General features: G+C 42.4%; 2 protein-coding genes across 6 annotated transcripts in view; one reads left to right on the top strand and one right to left on the bottom strand.

Annotated features, from left to right (window-relative positions):
• Window positions 1-7,280, top strand: part of adgrl1b (adhesion G protein-coupled receptor L1b) — a 30,485-nt gene extending 23,205 nt beyond the window's left edge. For 2 of the 5 annotated variants that reach the window (XM_085459946.1, XM_085459948.1), the window contains 9 exons: window positions 127-347; window positions 521-587; window positions 716-804; window positions 2,863-3,031; window positions 3,135-3,284; window positions 3,367-3,463; window positions 3,543-3,653; window positions 4,024-4,047; window positions 4,364-7,280. In XM_085459946.1, coding sequence (XP_085316072.1) covers window positions 127-347; window positions 521-587; window positions 716-804; window positions 2,863-3,031; window positions 3,135-3,284; window positions 3,367-3,463; window positions 3,543-3,653; window positions 4,024-4,047; window positions 4,364-6,354 — 2,919 coding nt within the window. In that variant the 3' untranslated portion in view covers window positions 6,355-7,280. The remainder of the gene's footprint in view (window positions 1-126; window positions 348-520; window positions 588-715; window positions 805-2,862; window positions 3,032-3,134; window positions 3,285-3,366; window positions 3,464-3,542; window positions 3,654-4,023; window positions 4,048-4,363) is intronic. The other 3 variants (XM_085459947.1, XM_085459951.1, XM_085459950.1) reach the window with 3 other exon arrangements.
• A 1,418-nt stretch (window positions 7,281-8,698) lies between these two features.
• On the bottom strand, window positions 8,699-15,377 carry LOC146708180 (phospholipid phosphatase 3-like). The gene is made up of 7 exons (XM_085459952.1): window positions 15,207-15,377; window positions 14,874-15,042; window positions 12,866-13,023; window positions 12,473-12,759; window positions 12,335-12,392; window positions 9,648-9,824; window positions 8,699-9,547 (listed from the first exon to the last, which is right to left on the bottom strand). Exons 1-7 carry the CDS (start codon window positions 15,261-15,263, stop codon window positions 9,449-9,451), a joined length of 1,005 nt encoding a protein of 334 aa, XP_085316078.1. The 5' UTR covers window positions 15,264-15,377; the 3' UTR covers window positions 8,699-9,448.
• Between the last annotated feature and the right edge of the window lie 670 nt (window positions 15,378-16,047).

Here is a 16,047-nt window from a genome sequence, read left to right on the forward strand (position 1 = left end):
TGATATTGGACTAGAAAACAATAGCATTTTAAAGAAGTGCGTCTTGATCTAGATAATAATTTTAAAAGCTTGACATAATAACTCAATAGTAATAAATCACTTTTTGGCTGCCTCCTGATTTTTCAGGTTCTCTGCTCCATCACCGCCGGCCTGTTGCACTTTTCGCTGCTCTCTGTGTTTTGTTGGTTGTGTCTGGAAGGAGTGGAACTGTACCTGCTCCAGCGGGAGGTGTTCGAGGGGCGGAACTCCAGGAGGAAGTATTTCTACCTGTGTGGATACTCTGTTCCTGGGCTGGTGGTGGCCGTGTCCGCAGCCATCGACTTTAGAGGCTACGGCTCGAAAACTGCGTAAGATGACTGGTCTGTGGGTGTGTTTGCTGTGTGTGGCTTTGACTCCACATTCTTGGAAGCTTGCATGGGGACAGTTACTCCGTTGTTTTGTCATCTCCTGCTTATTAATTTGTTTTTCTTAAGATTCCTATTTTCCTGTAATTCGTTGTTTTGTTTGTATATATTTGCAGATGCTGGCTACGCACAGACAATTACTTCATCTGGAGTTTCCTCGGACCTGTTGCTGTCATCATTACGGTGAGATTTCATCTCGTGTTAGAAATGCCAACCGTTTCCTGTTTGACTGTGTCATAGCGTCATGATCAGTAATTTTGTTTTAATGAGCATATATTTGACTGTGTTTGATCTTCCTCTTTTGCCATCAGTTAAACCTCATTGTGTTGGTGATGACCTTACATAAGATGCACAGCACCGCTGCTTTGAAGCCAGACTCCAGTCGCCATGACAACCTGAGGTTAGTAAGAGTCTCTCGTGCCGAATTATTATGTGTCATTGTGCAAAGCATGAATTGATAACTGCCGAATGAGGCAAGACAGATAAAAATAAATTGTGAGTCCGTTTTATTAAACATCTTTCGAGTGCATTTGTTATTATTAATGTTGAATGAAATTTCATTAATATCATTTAATAAAGGTAAGAGAACTGAAAGAAGAAGTGCAGCAACTGTAGCCTTTAAAAACCCGAATTAAATGCACTGCAGCAGTCTTGAATAGCAGCATGACCTATGTAGACTCTGCGTCCTTTTGAGTGAGTAAAGGTCAGACCTTAGCATTGCTGCAAAAATGACAAATAGAGGGAAGAAAAAGCATTCATTCAACAAAAGAGAAAAAGTCAGCGAGTGTGTATGTGAGTAATGTCGAGCATGTTCAAGGTAGTGCAGCCCACATCTGTCTAGAGATGGCACGATACCACTTTTTTATGTCCGATACCGATACCGATATCATAAATTTGGATATCTGCCGATACCGATATGAATCCGATATAGTGTTTTTTAATCAACAAAACTGTTTTTTAAAATATCTTGCTGCATTTTGCAAGTCTGCAAGTTCATACTCAAGTTTAAAACAACAACTACACTAAAGCTATTCTGTTATACCTGTATACAAAAAAAATATTTCATAGTTCAGCAATACTGATCAATCTAATAAACTTAAACCTACACCATCCTCCCTATTCTGGTATTTTAAAGAGTACTTAGCGTAAATATTAAGCAACCTAACTAATAGGGTTCCAACTCCCAGCAACAACAAAAATAAATAAATAAAAAATAGGGAACCACCCCTCACGCTCCACCTCATGATGCTTAATCGACGTAATCAACCTTAATTTGATGCAGTGTGAAAAAAAATGCACAGAAATCAATTATTTTTCAAGAAATATTAAATAGATTCAACATCTTTCTTCAACAAAATTGCAGACTGCACAGATGGTGCCTTCCCAAAGGAAAAAGTACTATAGCTTACTAGGGTATATATATTAGACTTAATAGTCACTATATACAGTAATTGACTTCTATTCATTTTACATCAAATTAAAACTTTGTGTGTCAGATAATTATTTATTAAAAGCTCGACATTTTAAATGAGAATAAGAAAGAAAAGTATGTCTTTGTGCCCCCTTTTCCCTGTTAATGCCCTATCGGCCCCCCTGGCTAAACTTTGCTAGATCCGCCCCTGCACAGTTACCAGCCGTCAGCTACGTAGAAAAAGATCCTGGTGTAGAAAGTAATATTAAATAAATTCTAACAACAGCTTATCAAGCTTAAACGTGCTGCTGTTGTTCAGCCGCTGGTTTCCTCTTTCTGGTGCAAAGTGGGCCAAAAACAAAGACGGACTCGCGACAGAAAAGCCGATCAGCTGATCATTAAGCAGTTTCACGATTGAAGTAGCAGCCGGAGAGCGAGAGGCAGTCGCTCGTTAAGCTTAACGCAGGAATGCTTTACAAACATTCAGAGATGGACTTACACACTTGCTTTACTTCTCTCGGGGATAACTTTGTCGGAGATGAAATGCCAGGTTGCTAGCGAAGCTCCAAATGCTATCCAGACCACCGACAGGTCCCGCATGCCACAGCTGCTCTATCACGTGATGCATACTGCTCCGACATGCTAACGTTCTGAGGTGAGTTACGGCGTGTTGCAAGTTTTGTGAGGTGCTTTCGTGATATTTAATGGATCGGATTACATTTTTTATTTTTCTCCGATATCCGATCCAGTCATTTAGGTCAGTATCGGACCGATACCGATACGTAATATCGGATCGGTCCATCTCTACATCTGTCACAGCTTTCTTTCACAGTTACTGTTGCTGATGGGGGCTGTCAGGTACATTTGGCTTTACAAACCTCAGTGCTGTTACATGCTCCTTCCTCCTCTTTGTGTTAATAATTTAGCTGCCCTGTGAAATAGAGGCACAGTTGAATTTTATTCATTTTCAACGTGAGGCAAGTGAAAACCTATGTTTTAAATTGCTCATCAGAAAAGTAAAATATGTCTTTGCTTTGGTGTCTGCAGGGCATGGGCAGTTGGCTCCCTGACACTGCTCTTCCTGCAGAGCGTCACTTGGTCTTCAGGCCTCATGTTCCTATCTGCTCCATCTCTCCTCCTGGCTTACCTCTTCTCGTCCCTCAACACTGCCCAGGCTCTTCTTATCAGCATACTGCACTGCAGCCTCGCCAGGAAGGTCAGTGTCAGTGAGCATGAATCATTAAATAACTGCAGGTGTCTGTCAGTGGCATAATTTATTTGAAGAAAGCCGTCTTCTACATGACTAAATAATGTTTTAGGGTCAGAAGGATTATGGCCGTTGCCTGCGTCTTTCGCAGTGCTGCGCAACTTCCTCGTCCAGCTCTCCAGACTCGGTAAAGGGTGCCGCCCTTAGATCCAACAGCCGCTACACCAGCAGCCAGAGTCGCAGGGCCACGGCTAACAGACAGGTATGCTGAAGCACTCTGTGCCTCTTAGTCTCCTTCTTTGTGTCTGAGCCAGGTTTGAACTTCTGTAATATGTCTGTTTCAGAGTCGTATCAGAAGGATGTGGAATGACACCGTTCGCAGGCAGACTGAGTCGTCTTTCATTGCAGCGGATGTTAATAATACACCTACTCTTAACCGAGGTACAAGAGTTTATAGCTCAGATATGCTGGCTCTGCAGACAAAGAATGTGCCATTTATTTTCTCCCTCTTTATCATCAGCTGCTTTGGGGAACCATTTTCTTACTAACCAAGTGCTGCAGACTCATGCTGGAGCCTCTCCATATGACACAGTGCTGGCCCAGGGATATAATCAACCCTTTACCTCCACAGGTACATCCTAATACAGTTCTCTATACTCCCTGCTTCTCTGGCTATTCTTTTCTTCTCTTATTATTATCTTTTACCATTCTCTTATTTATGTATATGCACAAAACCCTGCAAAGCTCTAGGCTATGCTGAATACTGAGTGACTGTTAGACCACTATTATATACAGTAGCCATTTATACAAGCAAAAATTTTGTTTGTTTAGCTTTTAATAGCCTAAAGCTTTTGCACAGTACAGTGTTGTCTGTTTTTTGTACAGTATGGATGCTTGGATTTGTTTGAGTTTGTTTAATTCTGCTTTAGTTGTTCGACTTGAAATAATTGTTTCTTTTTTGATACTTTTCCTCTCTGTCTTTCTGTCTTAACATGGACCAGTAGGAACCTTCAGAAACAAGCAGAGTATGAGCTCTTCCCTCTTGTGCTCACTTGAATCATTGAGCGCCACTCCCTTGTGCACTGTGCTTCAATTCATAGACTATCTGTGAAATGTTTGCACACAGTCACAATGCACAGACCATAAAGACATAAAGCACATTTCTCCATGTGGCTACATAACCAAACATTTCATTCAGAAATATTAATATCCAAAACACTCTCAGCAGGAACACCAAACGCTGCCCATTCATTCATTTGGTCATTCATATATATTTAATGCTAAAGTTCTTATGGGTTCCTTGGCTTTTTGTGACTGGCATTTTCTTTTTTCTCCTAACAGAGGGTGGCGTTTCACAAAGCCAGGAGTCTTGTGGGTTGGACAGTGTGTGTCTCAATGGAGGCTACACCCCCAACACCTTCACCCTGCACGGTTTAGGGACGACTCCTGGGTCCCGAGCTGGAGTAGTGGGCAGCACTGACCTTCTGAGGGACGGAGGAGTTGGAATGGGAGGGGACGACATCTCCCCGGGGCTCCTGACACCGCACGGGGGAGCAGATCTGAGCGGTGGTGCTGGGATGCGTCGTAATCTGTCCGATGCAGCAGCACTAGAGAAGATGATTATTTCAGAGCTGGTACAGAGCAACCTGAGGCCTTCAGTTCCCATGCCTGTTCCTCCTGAGCGCTACGGCAGCTTGGCGAGGCCGCACCACCACGACAGGCCGGCTCTCACTCACACTGCCACGTTAACGCGACACGCACAGCCGCCACAAGAGGGATGGGCTACCTCCTTGCAGCCAAGCACACGGCATAACGCACAAGAGGGCTGGTCACAAACAAGGCACCTCACACAAGACACTGAGACACATTCCACGACACGTGGACAAGATCATACCACAACGCCTCGCTTACAAGACGGCTGGTCACACGCGCGCATTTCTGGGGATTCTGAGTCCCGTGAGCTGCTTAAAGATGGGGACCACTCACAGCTGCAAGGTACTCTGGGACGCCGTGGGCTTCAGGAAAGACAGCAAGCGCGTCCCCCCGATGTACAAGCACGACCTTATTCCACTCTCAGCCGCACGCCTGGTACTCTGTCCCGCCACCGCAGCACTGCAGAGTCAAGTGGAGGGACGGACAGAGACAGGGAGAAAGAAAGAGAGCGAGACCGGGATCGTTATCGCGACAGGCCCCTCCCACCTCCTCCTCCACCTCCACCACAGGACTCAGAGCCCCTGTACAAGGCCCTGGAGGAGCCACTGCTGATGAAACAGAGGGAGGCAGGTGTAGAGACATGGAGAGGCGGCCAGGACAGAGAGAAGGATGAGACGTTTCTATTAAAAAGAGATGGAATGATGGATGATTGGAGGAGTGGAGGAGAGATGGGGAGAGATGAATCTTTTACCTCTCAGAAGAGAGATGGAGAGATGGACAAATGGAGAGGCGGGATTGACAGAGGGAGGGAGGAGTCTCATATGCTGGAGAGGAGAGATGGAAGGGTGGAGGTGTGGCGAGGAGCGGAGACAGAGCGGGAAGAGACTTTTATAACTCAAAAGAAAGATTTTGGGATGGATGGATGGAGAGGTGGAATAGAGAGAGAGAAAGACGAATCCCTATTTTTAAAGGACAGAGATGGTTGGAGAGCAGGGATCGAACGAGAAAGCGAGAAACAGAAGGACAGAGTGCTTGACGTGTGGAGAGGAGGGATGGATGTAGACAGGGAGGAATCCTTCCTGTTTGAGAGCAAAGATGGAGGTCCAGATGGGAGGAAAAGAGGGAAAGACAGAGGGTCTCTTCGGTATGGTGAGCGAGAAGATTCTGACAGCTTCTCTCTGCCCTTGACCCCAGATCTCGACCTTGATGCTGACTCTTCACCTATCTACGCCCGAGATTCAAACCCCTCCCCTCTCTACCCTGGAGACCGCCGCTCACCGCCGCTTAGTATCTTCCCCCGAAGCTCTCCGCCGACAAATATATTCGCTCCACGAGAAAGTAACTCCCCTCCCAACAACCTCTATTCCCGCCATTCCCCGCAGGTGTACAGCCGGAGCAGCTCCCCTCCTCGCTTCTACACCCGCAACTCCCCCCCGACCCTCTCGTACCCAGACAGCAGCCCCGAAGGTCCAGAAGAAGTCAGCCCCACAGGTCAGCCTCAGCGGCCATCTCTGGAGCTGCCGTACAGCCTCGGGCGACCCCCGCTGGGCCCTCGGCCTAACCACCTCCAGACCTTCTACCAGCCACCACCGATGGCATCCAATGGAGAGGCAGGGTACACGCCAGAGCCCTCCTCTGAAGGAGATGATGGACAGATGCAGCGGGTGACGAGCCTGTGACTAGGGCGGTGGTGATTGGGGCATAGAAATCAGGGAGGAGGAGGAAGATGGTGATAATAACAACACATAATGACGATCAAACTGATGGAAACGATTATGATTATGTTAATGAAAAGGTTAATGATGATGGATGATTAACAGTGATGCCTATGAAAGTGATGGCTCCTCCCTGCTTCTATCTCCCGATCACCACGAGACTTCCCCCCCTTTCCATGTTTTGTTACTTTTGTATGACTGTGATCCATTGATAACTCTTCCTCCTATTCCCCTCTCTCTTCTCTCTTTCCCTAAACCCTGCTGTGTCTTCCCATCTCATCGGTGCTTATCCTTATTGGCCTGTCGTCTAAGTTTCTATTGCTTCATCGGCTGGGTGTTGCCCCTCCCTGTAGCAAGCAAGCAGTGTGTCAAAGAAGCACTTGTGTGTTGCCAAAAAATCTTTTCAAAGAACATGTGCATGACTTTATAGTGGCTTTACAAGGCTACATACTGTAGGAGGAAGTGCTGAAGTGTGCGTGACGTACGAGTGTGCGCGTAGCTTGATGAGCACGGGTGTGCGCAAGGGAGTGTTTGTGTGTATGCGTGTCTGAGAGAGGAAGCGGGAGAAAGGGTGTGTGTATATACATCATTCTTGTATAATTAATGTATCACAGTGAAGCATTTTATCTATACCAACTGGAGGGCCTCTTAAACACATCCCCTCCTACTGATTTTGAACTCTTGACCAATCCTATTTCACATCAAGACCAAAACCTCTGCGCCCCGACCTGCCACTGACTGTAGGTGATGGAACTTTTGACTGCAGAGCCAGAGATCATGTAAAACCTCAGAACTTTTCTGCAACTCCCCCCGAGATCCTTGTACATATCGCCTCAAGTGTTCTGATTGTCTTGTATTGCTATTGAAGTTCAAGTAAACGTGAAAAAAAAGGTTCCTGTTTGTGTTTCTGTTCGTGCATGTGTAAATGTAAATGTGTCAACTTGCAGATGAGTTAGAGCTGTCTACTACTGCAGCCAGAATGATTTAAAAAAGAATTACAGTTCAATCAGACCACTGGCTTATTACACCAACAGAACATTGTTAGAGTTTGTAGTCTAGACTCTGAGCTCATCTAACCCAGCAGATATGGTACATATAGGAATTGGGGAATGATGAGTAAACATGCCCCCTGGAGTCTACAGGTGAATGCTGAGGCAGTGGAGAGGTCGACACAGCAGGAAGCAATTCAGTGCAGCCACCTCATTGACAGATCAGAGGGAGAGATGGAAAATTCTGCAGCTTTAATAGACCAACAAGTTGGGAGGGTGTGCTTGGTATGTGATGTGAGGAGAGTGAGAAATGTTCGTGTCTAAGAAGCAATGTAGTCTAAGGTGACTGCCATTGGTGTTTTAAATTAATATGTTATTTTATAGGGAAATATTGAACCTTAATGCATCGATCTTACATCTAATTAAGATATTACATGCAAAGCAACAAATTCGAATGATAAGAGAGATTTCCCCAAAATAGACAGTAATGAGATGGAGCTCAAAGTCAATCCCGTTGCAAAATTTAAATGCTTTGGACACCACATCCATGCATTAATAATAGTGCAATGTCATTCTGTCAGGAACTATTTAGCGGCACAGTGATTGCTTTTAATTTTGATATTTTAAAGAAAAGTTGATAACACTTTTACATTTCCCTAAATAAGGTTTTGGATTCTCCCAAAGATGACGAATATAAGAAGAAAAGTGTGATGAAATGAATTCAATACTAAATGAACTGCAGTTGCATGGGTTCATCACAAAAACATATAGACAAAAAAAGCAGTCCATATAATAAATGTGAATGATGCTGTTTGCTTTCTTGTGCTATCTGCTTAAAGCTCCACTAATCAATATTTCTGGATTAGCCCCGAAACAGATCAAATGACACAGTGTAATGTAAAGTGTTGCTTGTTATGACAAAACAGCAGAGAATTATCGCCCACTTTCCAGCTCACTTGCACAGTGCTAATTGAACATCTTTGGCTCATTGTTTTGATTTTTACAGCTAATAACTCTACTGTTTTGATCCGGGTTCTCTTTAATCTTGTTTCAGTCGCAGCAGGCTGCTGTTTTAGGCAAGCTTTGATAAATCTACCCCGTGCCACATGGCCAGCACCAAACAGCAAGAAGACAAAGTTAGTGACTTTCTGAAAAATTAGAAACTTACCCGTGGAGTCTGGGGAGACCAAATCAAAGCGAAAAGAGAAAAAATGTTGGAATTCTCAGGTGGACAGAGACGCTTTAGTCCAAATGAGAGATGACATGTTCTCTGTCTGCTTATGTAAACATGTGAAAGCTGTTTTACACGCTTGCAGTAGTGCCCCCAAGTGGTCAAACCCTTTAATTACATACATTACAATGAAATTTAAACAACTAAAAAAAAACTTTTATTTTTAATGATCTGTTATCTACAAGCATGCATAACTTCATAATGTCTGAGAACTAGTGGCATCCATCCTCTTCCATAAACAAAGATCCTGTTAGGAGTCCTCTCACTTACATAACACAGAGATGGACGGATGCATCCAATGAAAACACCCGATGCAAACCTTTTAAATGAATTGCTTTTTTGCTATTTGTGCTTTCCTTCAACAACATTCAGTGGGTGGATAAATAAACTACACAAAATAATTAACTTTTGTATGAAATATTTTACATGCTACATACTAAGTCATTGTAGAGTGCTAATTATTAACACTATCATGGACATAAAAAAGTGCTTTTACAGTTTTTGAATTGTAAAAAAAAACTATATATTTACAAGTGATATGTGGAGTGATAGTGATTCTGCGTTCAGTCTTGTTTGTAGTCTCATCTCACAGGTAAGTGTTACATGTGAAGCTAATGTCAGTTTCAAGGACAAAATGTTGACTGCTTGCTTTGACAGTATTTCATAAGGTCTGCTTTCCTTTTCTCCCCTCACTCTGTCAAAATACTGAGGTTTGTAGTTTGATTTCACAGGAAATGGTCTTGCATTCTTCAGATCTCTTGTCTGTCCAAATCAGTCTTCAGGCAGCAGGTGGATGCAGGTGGATGCAGGCAGATGCAGCGGTAAGTGGGAATGAGGTTTAGCAAACAGTATGGTGGGGTGACAGGGGGCTGTCAGGGGTCTCGGTCGGAGAGAGATCTGAACTGGAGCTTTTAAACATAGCCGAGATGTGGAAGGCCTGGGAGAAATATAAACACATGCCCAACTTGAGGATTAAGCAGACTTTGACATGTGGACACGCATTGATGCACAAAGACAAGCAGGCAAGTTATACTGACCACCCAGTAGGCAGTGAGAGCTCCCTGTATGTAGCCTGTTAATACATCAGACGGGTGGTGCCTGTAGTCTGAGATACGGGTCAGGCCTGTGTAGATTGCCAGCATAATCAAGAAAAACTGCAGCATGGGTCTCAGCAGCCGAGCTCCACGCCACGTCAGCCGTGCCTGCAGGTAAAACTATATTACAGAAACAAAAACAATATTAAATGCGCTGAGCAATACATTACAGATACAAGACGTTTACAAGTGAAGAGATAATTGTGGCTAAAGCTACGGATTACAGTGGGGAGGGGGAACAAAAGTTCTCTCTTTGTGTTGACGGTCAGGGAATTACAGCTTCCACCAGAAGGTAAGGGCTATGGTGGATGGTGATTGGATAAGTGGTTTCTGAGATGGGTTAAGATATGTTTTTGTTTTTTTGTGAGAGAGGTTTCATAAATGTGAGTGGTGTGGTAATGACAAATATATTTAATTTTGATACTACAAATGATTAAACATTGCATATGAAGGTTATAGGCGGTTATAGAATCTGAAGCATCTTTGAGAGTACTCAACACCTGTTTCTGGACTTATCAGTTATGGATAGTTAATTCAATTCAATTGAGTTTTATTTATATAGCTCCAGTCCACAATACCTCAAAGTGCTTTATATCGTACATAAAGGGTAAAGACCCTGCAATATTAGAAAGAAATCCCGAAATGGCAGAAACATGGCAAAAGACTATTCATAGATATTCATAAATATATATATTTATAATGTAAGCATTCATCAACTACTACCTTTGTATGCATTACTTTCTTGAGTCTTGGTGACCAAGTTCAACATTTTATCTATAATATTTTGCTAGCATTTGTGTTTGAACTCTTGATGAACAATTTAACTGTTAGCCATATTTTAGCTAAATAATGAGTAATAATTTTATTCACAAGATTAACTAGCTATTTAAAGTGTTTATCCGTTATGCTTAGGCAGCATTTGGTTTACTATTAGTTAACAGTATCAACGAGCTAATGATGTACTTCTGTGTAGGTTTCCTCACCAGCTTTAATCATTTATGCATTCATCTTTTTCTCTACTGCTTAGTCTTACTTAAGTTTACTGTTCAGACTTGTATGGGTGCAGTTCTTTAATTTAATGGTTATTTCATTTTTTTGATTTAGTTGAGCTCTGTTAGCTGAAAACTTAGATACTAAAGAAATACCACCGGTGATACTTGTGCCCCTTCTTGGGAACATGGCTGGGAATTACTCTCTTAAGGCACTTTATAACCATTTTAACTTGACTTTTTATCCATCTCCCCTCTTTTTCACCAGTGCACTGTTAAAGCTTTCACGATAACTTTCAATACAACAGGAGGCAAATAATCTTGTTATTGTTTAATGGTAAATTAACAGTTAAGTGTTGTTTTATGGACACACGAGCAGCAAAAATTATTCTGAAATTATTCCTGATCTACTGTCACAGGTGTGTCACAGCCAACGCGCCACTCACATCATAAAACACCCGATATTGTGACGAGAGACTGTTGTGAGTCGGCTCTCATTGTCATCTAACAAAGTGGCTTCCACTTTTGGCACCCTAGTGTTCATTTGCTCAGAGAGATGCATGAAAATCACATTAAATTATCAACCCCCCACTCCCACCAAAAAAGGTACCATAGAAAGTCAAAAGAAGACAAAGTCAGGACAAAGAAAAGACTGAAAGTGCACAACTGTGCCTTCAGTTCCACTTATGAATTAGGCAGTGAGTTCCTAAGTTTAAAAAAGATTTTTTTAAAAAAAAATTATGAATAATAATTTCCCTCTTAAAATAAAGTGGTGCTAGTGACACTGTGAGAGAACAAAGTCGGGTAGCTAAAGATCCAGATGTGTGCTCCTGAAATAATAGATGTCGCAATGACCCCTCTGTGCTTTAGTCACTGAAAGCTGTGAAACACTGTTTTATATAACAGCAGCAACAGCAGTAAAAGTGATTCCTGTGCATCTGTTTCACTTTAAAGCGGGTAAACCCTCCTTAAAATGCTGTTGTAAGCTGAAAACTTTACAGTTTGTTGACTCAGACTTTGTCTAAGCCAGGTCCAAATCTTCCCACCAAAGGTTAATAGTGAAATACGCTCTCTTTGCATGTAATATAAATATGTAAAGTTCTATAGGACACTATAGAACATTTAAGATCAATCATGAACAATCATGTTATATTTTCTTTACGCTGAGCTTGTTAGCTGTAAAAATACTTGAATTTCTGCTGATGCACCATTTACGTCTGCATAAAAATGAGTACACATATTCACACACACACACACACGCACACGCACACACACACACACACACACACACACACACACACACACACACACACACACACACACTCTTGTACAATAGAGCAGCACAGTGAGACGAGGTCACACTCCTCCCAAAGCAGAACAAAGCAGTCTCTGTTTGTGCCGTATCTCCCTCCATTCCCTCATCTCTTATTCTCTCGCTCTTTGATGCTAACTGGACTGGGGATGAGTCCCTGTTTCATTCATTCTCTCTCAGCATTTTACAGAGTGATGGTAATTGGAAATTGGAGAGACAGTCAATTTTCTTTGCCAGTATGAATGTGTGGTGTGTGGGAGAGAAAAAGAGAGAGAGATAGAGGAAGAGAAACATTTTTGAAAAAGGGACTAATAAATAGAGATACTCACAGCTAAGTAGAGCATTGTGAACATTGCAAAAGAAGCATGGCCCGAGAAAAAGGACTTCCTGAAAAAGTGGAGAAGTATTTAGAATTGCAAATTTCAATACGACATTAAAAGCACAAATTCATGAATGCAGACACACACCTGGCTTCCTCCTCTAACTGGTGGTCAGGCTGGCGACAAGTCACTATTTCAATGTAGGTCCCAGGTGTGCAGTTGAGTGATGCATAGGTAATGCCGCACACTGACAGGAAGTGCGGTCGCAGCCGTCCCACGCTGAGCTTGGCCATGTTGGTCAGTGATTGGCCAACACAACATCCAAACAGGAAGCACCCCAGCTCCTTGTACAGGCACGAAACGTATACGTTCCTCACAAAGGCCTTCGAGCTGACACCGTGGAAACGCACCCGATAACACTCGCCGAGGGCGATCTAGATTCAGATGCAACGTGAGAATCGCAAGATTACATGTTGTTGTACAATAAATGACAATGGGGTGACTGATACGACAGGAATGATGAAGATGATGAATACTCACAGTGAGGCCGGTGATGATGATGCCACCTGTGATGAGTAATTCATCTGGTATGGCTTCTCTGTGCAGGTAAGGATACGTGATGCTGGGATCCCCACAAATGAAGCCTCTTCTGTAAGGACTCAGTGCCTTTAGCTCACATGCAAATAAAGGGATGGAAGCTGAGTGGGAGGAAGAAAAGGGAGAAAAATTGAATTAGACCAAAATTAAGTATTTTAAATCCCCAGTTTCCCTCTGGGTGAAAGTATTCTTTGAAAGTGATACATGGGAGGAGAAAAGAGGAGTAAGTTCTCATCTCAGGTTAACCAAGAAGAGACATTGTTAATGATAGACAAAAATAATATAATCAAAACATAAATTTAAAGCTACATAGAAGACAGATGAATAGGGATTTTGAGAAAGGAAAAAAGTTTGGGAAAGTAAGACGGTTACAGAAAAAAGGAAATCCAACTTTTTCTTTGGAGAACAACCATTAGGAATGTCGGGGTCGTAACACTCCTCCACTGGGACCAAAGAAACTCAGAGAACAGCCGAAAGCTCCAGTTTCCTTACTGAATAAAAGCTGAATCCACTGAGAGTGGAAGAGCGGAGCAAGGCAGCGCTCAGTAAAAGACCCAGTTTGGCTGCGCATGTGTGTATTTGTGTCTAAGTGTATGCATTTCTGTTGATGAGGAGAGAAAGGGGGGGTTGTTTGTGACTCCAATTGAGCTCTTCCCAACAAAACAAAGCGTAAAAGCGCCAATAGACCCGAGCCAGAACCAGCCTCACACTGTCTCTGTTTGTCTCTCATGTCCTCTCTCCTTCTCTGCCTCCTGTTTGCATGCCTGCACGCACACACAGAAAAGACAAGGGTGGGGAACAGACATCAAAACAGACAAAGAAAGAGAGAAACAGAGACTTCTCGCAGGGCCTCCACCCTTCTGCACAGATCCAATCTGTTGTTAATACAGGCTACTTCTCTGTCCAGCTTGCTCCAGTCAGCCAGCATTACATAACCCCTCTCCCACCACCAATACCACTATGAGCTAGGGTCAACAAGTAGAGTCGTGATCATGTATGTGTACACACACATGTGATAGTCATGGATCGTACATTATTTATTGAATTCCCCCTGGCCTGACTCTACCCTGAGAACTGTATGTTGTCATGGAAACTGCACAATTCCCTGGGCAATGCACAAACCAGCTGGCACAAAGAGCTGAAGAGCAGCAGAAAAAGAGGGGTGGCATGTAGATGAAAGGGGCAAAAACGAACTTTCTGTCTCTTTTACTTTTCTGGTTTCCTCCTTTTTTCACCTTTTTATATTTGCTGCTTTTTTTTTTGAAGACTCTAAGATCATCACGTTTATAAGTACCCAAATACCCACTGATTTCTTGATGAAGGGATGAAAACAAAGTGGAACAGCACTTAATATGGGCGACGTGATCTTATTGAAAGCAATAACAAGTGCACGGGATTTTGTCGCTGATGAACAAATTCCTCAATGACTCGAGACTGTAGGAGAACATATGGATTTAAACAAACAACAAATGACTCGCTTTGATAATACCCATATTTCTTGAATTATTTGGAAGAATTTAACAGAATTGTGCAAAAACATCCACAAACCCTTTTCGAGACAACAGAATATTATTAGCTGATTGAAGTCTATCAACTCACTGCTGAATCGACTGCAGATTTCAGCTATAAAAACATTCACGAGAAAACAAGTTTCTTACGTTGTAGCCTACAGTTAAAAAAATACAGAGACCCATTCAGCATATCGGTTAGTGTAGTTTGTACTAATGCACACTGGCACCAGTGTAGTTGTAATTAATGAAAAAAAAAAAACTGCACGGAAGTCCAGTAACACAGTGAACACAGGGCTGTATCAGCTTATAACACAGGGTTAAATGTTGAAGTATGTTATGCTGCGGAATACATGGCCTTGTACAAGGCAATGCAGACCCCTCAATAAGCAATATAGTGTTATGTTAAACACTGACAAATCCAATTAGCTAGGCCTTCTTACCAAGAAAGAGGCAGAGCAGGTCTAAGCCGACCAGAAGTTTTCTTTTGGATAAAGCCGGTCCAGTTATCTCTATGAGTTTCTTCCCAGTGCCGTTCTCCATCCCCAGGCCGCTCTTGTTTTCCGTCAGTTTAAGCTGGAGGTCCGCGCTGGAGACGGGCACACCGGCGCTCTGCGGGGCAAACGTATCCAACATGACGATTAGCTGCGAATTGTAGGTCGGTTGTAGATCTTACTGGCATCAGAAACTTGGGAGCGCCCTTTGGCTACTCATGTGCAGATCTCCAGGGAAAGTGAAAGTTAATCCAAAAGTTCCCGGAGTATTTAATATGCTACCTGGAGCGCGTGGTGACGTGTTTCTTCGCTGTCAAGGTGGAGAAATGTTTTACTCATGTTGGTGTCAGTCTGCAGGGCTCGTTCAGACTCGCTGAAGTGCCTCCGTCAGCTTAAAGATATGCGTGGTTTTCGAAACTAGTTGATAAAATCTCTCACTCTCTCCCTCTCTCTTCCTGTCAGCTCATCGAACATTAGGGAAAACAGGGAGGGAAAAATCCGCAAGTCCTAATTAGAGGCAGCACATCAGATATGTGTCACGGTGTGACGGTGGTTATTGCATGGATGCAGTCTGGAAGATATTTCTCCATCACTACTACTGTATGACTTATCGCCTACAAAAATGCAGGTGATGGGGGATTGGGAAGAAATCACAAGTAGACTAAATAAAACTTCTTATCACTTTAAAAAAAAACACTGAGATTCGAAGTATTTTAAGTAACTTAGCCCACAGTTAAAAAAAATACAAATATTTGCCATTGATCTGGACATATTTTACTTTTTGAGTCTGATTACTTTAGTACTTTTTAAATGTAATTTTTACATAGTTGTTTGAAAAACACATCGTGTTTTTTTTTTTTTTTATCGTGGTTTATTGACCCCTTCAAATATATCATAAGTAAGAATAATCCTCAACTGAAATCTATAGGCGAATTCTACAAGATGGTGGTAGAAGTAACAAGTGGAGAAAAAGATGTTAACAGTATTTTGAGTTCATACAATCTTAACAAGACTGAATTTTCTTTTCTTTTCTTTTCTTTTTTTTTCTTTTCTTTTCTTTTCTTTTCTTTTCTTTTCTTTTCTTTTCTTTTCTTTTCTTTTCTTTTCTTTTCTTTTCCAATAC

The sequence above is a fragment of the Copadichromis virginalis genome, linkage group LG6 (genome assembly GCF_057382275.1).
Source record: "Copadichromis virginalis isolate Kocher_CV1m ecotype Utaka linkage group LG6, C_Virginalis_male_GT1.1, whole genome shotgun sequence".
NCBI lineage: Eukaryota > Metazoa > Chordata > Actinopteri > Cichliformes > Cichlidae > Copadichromis > Copadichromis virginalis.

What these genes read in the sequence shown, in the direction of transcription:
- LOC146708180 (XM_085459952.1), bottom strand. Translation starts at nt 15,263, where the DNA reads ATGAGTAAAACATTTCTCCACCTTGACAGCGAAGAAACACGTCACCAC. An exon ending in TCATCATCACCGGCCTCACT is followed by an intron (nt 12,760 to 12,865) that starts GTGAGTATTCAT and finishes ATCTGAATCTAG; the next exon opens with ATCGCCCTCGGCGAGTGTTA. An exon ending in TCACAATGCTCTACTTAGCT is followed by an intron (nt 9,825 to 12,334) that starts GTGAGTATCTCT and finishes TCTGTAATATAG; the next exon opens with TTTTACCTGCAGGCACGGCT.